This window comes from Cicer arietinum, chromosome 4 (assembly GCF_000331145.2).
Source record: "Cicer arietinum cultivar CDC Frontier isolate Library 1 chromosome 4, Cicar.CDCFrontier_v2.0, whole genome shotgun sequence".
NCBI lineage: Eukaryota > Viridiplantae > Streptophyta > Magnoliopsida > Fabales > Fabaceae > Cicer > Cicer arietinum.
Window position 1 is genome coordinate 62,058,492 of NC_021163.2, and position 7,284 is coordinate 62,065,775.

Sequence of the window (7,284 nt, forward strand, 5' to 3'; positions counted from 1 at the left end):
TTCATCCTGGTCATGAAATGTCAAAATCCAAGCTTGTATGTCATGTCACGATCACCTTAGATTCTTACTCTTTTGGCTTATCAAGCTAGTGCTTCTTTACTTCTTTTTCTCTTTATATTCTTGTTCTTTTCATTTTTCTTATTTTATTAGTGAAGACATAGATGAAAAGCTTATAGACAACTTGGTTTTGCTCATAGTACGTTATCACAAATGTTTCAATATAAAAGGAATAAATTAAAGGAAGAACATGTTTATTTTTGTGTTCGAGATAATTAAAACCACGATATTGACAAAAACAAAATACATATGTTGGCCATGATTGGTTTCCATTTTTAGAGAATTAAAATTGAAAATTCTACTCAATTTAAATAAAATTGATCGGTCTAAATATAAGCTTATGTACACCTCTAAGCAAAAAGTCATATGCTTCTAAGGCTTGTCTATTATTTCGCATTTAGTTCATACTCTAACTCTCCAAATAAAGACTATATCATCAACAAAAAGTACATCTCAATAATGACTCTTAAATGTTCTATCCAAAATTAATGAAAAAAAATAAGAAATTAAAGTTTGACCTTTTGTACAATACTATTGTTAAGAAAAAATCTTATGTGGCACTACGATGCATCCTCATAGCTTGAATATAGTCCATCATAACCTCATTTTTTCTAAGACTACACACAAAATCTCTCTAGACATTAACGAAAATTTAGTACAAGTCTTTTTGAACCATTTGATATCGCTCCATGACCCACATAATGAATAGATTGCTTCCAAATATTTTAAAAAAATGATTATTAGAGTAAACATTTCAACTAATTTTTCCATATGTAATATCATTCAAAAAATACTCTTTAGTTAATGGTGTCTAAAAAATAAGTTTACGTACGAAGAGGGAGAGAGAAGATGCATATAATTACTTTTTTTATATAAAAAAATGATATTTTTTATCAAATAAAATAAAAAGAGCCATGCTTACCTTTGACTGAGTGAGCCTTTTTATTGCAATTTGGACTGAAAATATATGGTATTGTAAGGTTTATCCTATAAATTAAGAAACTTACAAAAACATCCTTCAAACTGTAAATTGTCAATGTTGTCTCTAAATATTATTTAGTTTTAGCTAACAAATACTAGGACTACTTTGACATTAATAAATGATTTGATTTTAAGTAATCAACTACTTAATGGACTAATTTAAAATATTTACAAACAGAAGATAATATTCAAACTAAATAAAAGGATAAACAATTTAAAATAATTCAGCACCTTTTTATCAATGTCTTAATTTTCAAAATACCCTTCAATTTCAGGGACTAAACTAAAGATTTGTTCAAACACTGTTGGGTCAAAAAAACTTAACATGTCATACAATGATACACACCTAGTTTGAGAACATGTACAGTTCATGATACAAATGACTTAAAGCACTTTACAAATTACAACTTACCAAAGTAGTAAATTGTGTTGCAAAAAATAGTTGAAATTCAAAAACAATAAACAAATACAAAGAGATTTTAGCTATGGCAACTTATGCATATAAATTACAGTGCCCTGAACATGTAACTCCCGCTACCACCGCCGTACTAATGATGTGAGAAGCTACAAAACAAAAGAAACAAATTTCGCATTATAAAGATAGTTAATCTACATGCAAAGTGATTCGTTATATCGATAATAAAAAAAGGGTGACTATAAGTTGTTTGAACAATAAGCTCTTGTTCAAGCAGTTTCTGATAATGAATAACATACTCATTGATACAAGCATTTGATTGAATTAGAAATACAACATCATAAGAACTAACGAAGATGAAAAGATTATGTACCTCAAAAAGTTCAAAGGGACTGCCACGGCGATAGACATCGCTCTTCTTACTATTGTCGACTGGAAGAAGGGCGTATAACAATGCTCGGATAGCGATGAGTAGAACGGCAGTGCTTCCAAGACTCACAAATACAAAGCCATAGTTAGGCAAATGGCCTGATCTTGCTGCCCTTATTACTATTCCTATCTGCCAATAAGTTGAAAAGATATTATTAACATTTTTTTCAACCAAAAGTAGTCTTAATGTTTCAAAATATAAACTAGGAAACACTTATACATCCCTATGAATTCAAAGCAACTGTGTTCAAGCTACAATTATGTTAGAACAACAACCTAAGTTCAAAATAACAAAGATACGAAAAATACAAAGAATGAACACATGAGATTTCATCATGGAGTTTTGTCAATTGTACATACGCCTCCGATTTGCAGAGCGGCTGCAGTTCCATTCTGTTAATTTCAAGCTTAGGGTTTACGGTATATAACTTGTATTTAGATACTACAGTCTAGATTACAATTTTACCTGTGGACCATACCAACATTACCCCTCCCGCTTGAGCCACCTACCAACTTATCACTAACTAGGAGTCATATCAAACAAATTAGAAGTTGAAACTTAGAAGTAACATCATACTTAACTAACCACTGTCCAATTTTTACTTAAATTGTAAGAGTTCATTTCATTTATGGCTGAATTCTTATCAGAAACTAGTTTGGCGCTATATCCATTTATTAATTCAATTCACCGCACTAAAAACTGTTTTGTTCCATATGAATGATCTTGAATTATGAAATTTCAAGTTCTCGAAAAATTATGTAAAAGTTTTGACAATAAAACAGATGCTACAGCAAAAATGCCAATCATGAGAATATCAATACCATTACACAGACACAGCTCATGTTAGGGAAACAACTTGTGGAAAGATGGGTGATCTATGCAACACCGACACCTTGGACTGAAGGTGTGTACGGTTTCTGATAGCGACACATTTGGTTACATTCGACCACTTCATTCTTTTTTTAAATTATTATCATTGTCTTTGTGCTGGTATCAGTGTCGTGTTTGTGTATTATTCAAATTTCAAAGTTAGCCAATAAGCTTCACATAAGAAGCCATTCAACTTACAGGGATCCCAACAGCCCATGATTTAGCAGTAGCAATGACACCTTTGGGCAAACCCTTCATTCCACGGCCATCTTCACCAAAACCTCCAAGGAAATAAGCACCTAAAAACCACCCTGCCAACCATTGAAACATATCCAACTAATTTCAAATCTCTCATATATTCACTCCAAAATTAAAACAAACAAAAAATCAAGTCACGTGATATTAAAAAAAGTTCCCGAATGAGTAGTGCAGTGGTGTGGACTGGAACATCAAAGAAGTTCGAGGTAGGAACTTCATAATTCGACTTCTGCTACTAATGTTTCTCCCTTCCTAACAAATGAACCACTAACATTTGCGTAAAAAAAAACAAGATTTTAGCATCAATCTCAGCCACAATATATCAATTATTTTTAGTGATCGCTACGTCACTGGGATTGATAATTGAGGCTGCATGAACCCATTTAACTGCAATTCTTCACAATATCAAGTGTTTTTCCACGACAACAAATTAAAACCTTCAAAGACATAAATTTCACAATCATGAAAACCAAGCATACTGTATGCAACACCTATACAGACACTGGATTCAGCGCCGATATGTTGGTGTCAATAATAGTTGGAAATTAAGAAATAACTGAAAGCTACCACTTATATCGGTATCATATCAATATCAGACACTAACACATATCTAACACCAGACATGTCTTTGATTTGAAGTAGTTTAATGCTAATACATATACTGGTATTGTGTCAGTATCAAACACTAACAGATATCAAACACCAAATATGTCTTTAATTTGAAGTAGTTTAATGCTACCACATATATCGGTATCGTGTCAATTTCAGACACTAACACATATCAAACACCAGACAAAAGCATACCAGCTATAAAAGGATCAGCAGTGTGCAGAGTCTCAAAATCAAAAATAGAGAGTCCATGACTATATCTTCCAATTGTTGAAAACAAAAGCAAAGCCAACACATCACCACCAGCAAATAGAGCTACACGCCTGCAAAAAACAAGAACCCTCATAACTACACACAAAAACAACCCAGATGAACATTTCCAACAAGTTTCCATTTTCTTATATTAAAAAAACTAACTTGATAAAAAAATGTAAGAAAAAAACAACCAAAAACAAAACCCAGATGAACATTAACAACAAGTTTCCATTTTCATGCAAAATACCAACAACTTGATCAAAACATGTAAAGAAAAAACCTATAAGAAAGAAAGCCCAGATGAACATTTACAACAAGTTTCAATTTTTATGTAAGAAAACAAGAACTTGATCAAAATATGTAAGAACTAAACAACAACAAAAAAACCCAGATGAACATTTACAACAAATTTCAATTTTGATGTGATAAAAAAAATTACCCCCATTTTTCAATACGAGAGGAAGAAGATGGTTTATCAAACTGAATTACACCTTCCAATGGAACATCCTTGTCACCAACGAAAACCGTTTGATCATTGACAAAAGGAGAAGAAGATGATTTGGTAGATGAAGTTGAGTCTATGTTTCCCTCAGCTTTGGCTAGTGTAAGATGAAAGGGTCTAATGGAAGTTCTTCTAACTTGATAATTGAAGAATTGTGAAGAGTTTGTAGTGATGAATTTGGTTGAGGATGAGATGGAACAGTTTGCAAACATGGCTCCACAAGGAACTTGGCTATGGCTAACAAGTATCATTACTTGCTAACGTTCGTGTTTGATGCTCAATGCTTTGAGGTTCATTTGTTCTCTCTCTCTATGCTTTCTCATCCACACAACATTATCAAATTATTATTGTATTTCTTCACTAATAATGTTTCACTTCTTTGTCTGGTTTTTTTTTACGTGAACTGAATTATATAAGTTAAATCAATTAAGTGATTTTTTAAAATTAATTTACGTTTATAATTCATTTAAATGAAAATAAAAAATAAAAAAATAAAACGAGTAAAAACTGACACTAATAATAATATTATTTTTCTATTTTTTGCATAATTAATAATATTTTTAATTTTAAGTATTTAAATATTATTAGTTAAATATTTGTGTGTTTTCACTAATCCTTTAATAAGATGGTCATATTTGAGATTAATAATTATTAAATGATAACTATAATTTTTTTTAATTAATTCATTTATTAAATGATAACTATAAATATTAAATGATTTAAAAAACAATCTAAAAGTTTGAAAGTAATCAAAAGTTATTTCTGAAAATTACTTTTTATTTAATAGAATGAAAGGTAATTCAAGGGATTTTTGGGAGTAATAAGAGATTTAGTTTGAGGTAAAGAATCATTTATTAAAAGGGGGAGATAATAGATGATGGCTTGTGTTTTTTTTTTTTTGAGTTGGGCTTCAATCTTTTGGTAATGGTAGTCCAATAAAAGGAGTTTAGTAAGACCCATTTCAATGTACATGTGATCAAATCCACGAATGCTTCAAAAGACTCTTCATGCCAATGAATTTAACGTCAACGTTATTATATTTTGTCTTAATTTAGTGGTCGATGAACTAATATTATATAATAAATTGATTTATAATTTTGTCATATGTCTCTTTAATAAAAATATTTATCATAAATATGAGTTAGATTATAAATGAGCAGTATATGATAAAAATTGTAATTTATTTAACTACTTTTATAAAATATAATAAATAATTTATAAAATATAATTTAAAATATAAAAATGTAAATCTAATTAAATATAAATATAAAATAATTAATAAAATTTGATGTTACACTTAAAAATGAAATGTTAATAATTAATCTAATAAATGCTTATGATTTTATCACAAATGGCAGTTTTGTCTTTATATAAAATTTAATAAATTAGTATTCAAAATTATAAAAATACGAAAATTATTGAAATTTTAAAAAAAATATATAATTTATTTACAAGGGTAATTTTGTAATTTAAATATAATATATATCATATATTTATTTACATTCTAAAAAATAAAATATAATTAATTAGTTATTCATTGTTTAAAACAAACTAAATTATTTATTTAGCAATTTAAATGGATAGTTTTAGATATAAAATTATTTTATTACTTATTTAATTTTTTAGTATTTTTTTTGTTAATTTATAATATTTAAAATATAATAATTTAATTTAAAGAAACTGATATATAATTGTTCACAGTGGTAATTTTATTATTTAAATATTATATATATATATATATATTCTATCATGTTATGATGTGACATATATCAAATACATAACAAAATAATATTAATTATCACGTGTGTATCAAACATATATTATGATAATTTTTATCATGTCATACATTACCATATTCTTATCTAATTTTATATTTTATTATGTCTATATCCTATTCTAAGCATCAAACATACCCTTAGAATATATGTGAATGTTTATTTTTTGTCTCATCTCGAATACATTTTCAGAAGCTAGGATTGGTAGTTCATTTTATACTACTATAAACAAGATTTTTGTAAAATATGGAAGAAAAAAAAATAGAGAAATATAGTTTATTTATAAATTTTCTTAATCTATTGTGAAAAATTTTAAAAGTTTGTTTGTTTGAGGTGAAAAATAAGATAAAAAAATAAAAATAATAATTACATGATATAAGAGAATCTCTCTTAACAAATAAAATGAGAAATTTGGCTTGATTAACTATTTATGAGAGACATGTTCAAACAAAAAAATATTTAATTTGATTCAATTTTTATAATTTATTTTCACAAAATTCGAACAACATGAAATCAAAGAAGAACATTTGATTCATCGAATTGATAATTTAAAAACTTATTCTTTTTAAATATAAAATTAATAAATTCTTTTTACAAACACTATATTTTTTTATACTATCAAAGTAAATAAATAAAGTATATTTAAAAAATATATATAACAATTAAAATATATATAAACACAACATATTTACTAAAGTAACAGTATCAATATAGTGCGAAATAAATAAATAATAATTAAATAAATGAAATAAATTATAATTTATATAAATTATTTGAATAACAGTACCACCTATGAGTAAAAAAAACTAGAATTTCTGTTTAACGGTTTGAATTGAACTATATAATAAAAAGAAACCGGACTATAAATTCATTAAATAATTTAAATCATCTATTAGATTACAATAAAAAATTAAATTAATTTTAATTTATAATTAAATTAAATACTTTAAAATTGTATATTGGATTTTTTATTCAAACGTATTTTTGTCACTTTGAGAATTAAACACATTTATTTCTCTTTGATTTATGTGATCTTTTTCTCATACCAAATAATATATTTTATTTCTATTATTTCTCGCACATTTTTCTCTTGTATTACTTTATGTTAGAATATTAAAATATATTTTTGTTA

General features: G+C 27.0%; 1 protein-coding gene across 1 annotated transcript; it reads right to left on the reverse strand.

The window, feature by feature from the left end:
* Positions 1–1,348: 1,348 nt before the first annotated feature.
* LOC101496433 (uncharacterized) lies at positions 1,349–4,762 on the reverse strand. The gene is made up of 5 exons (XM_004498895.4): positions 4,315–4,762; positions 3,816–3,943; positions 2,952–3,064; positions 1,827–2,012; positions 1,349–1,602 (listed from the first exon to the last, which is right to left on the reverse strand). Exons 1-5 carry the CDS (start codon positions 4,626–4,628, stop codon positions 1,573–1,575), a joined length of 771 nt encoding a protein of 256 aa, XP_004498952.1. The 5' UTR covers positions 4,629–4,762; the 3' UTR covers positions 1,349–1,572.
* Between the last annotated feature and the right edge of the window lie 2,522 nt (positions 4,763–7,284).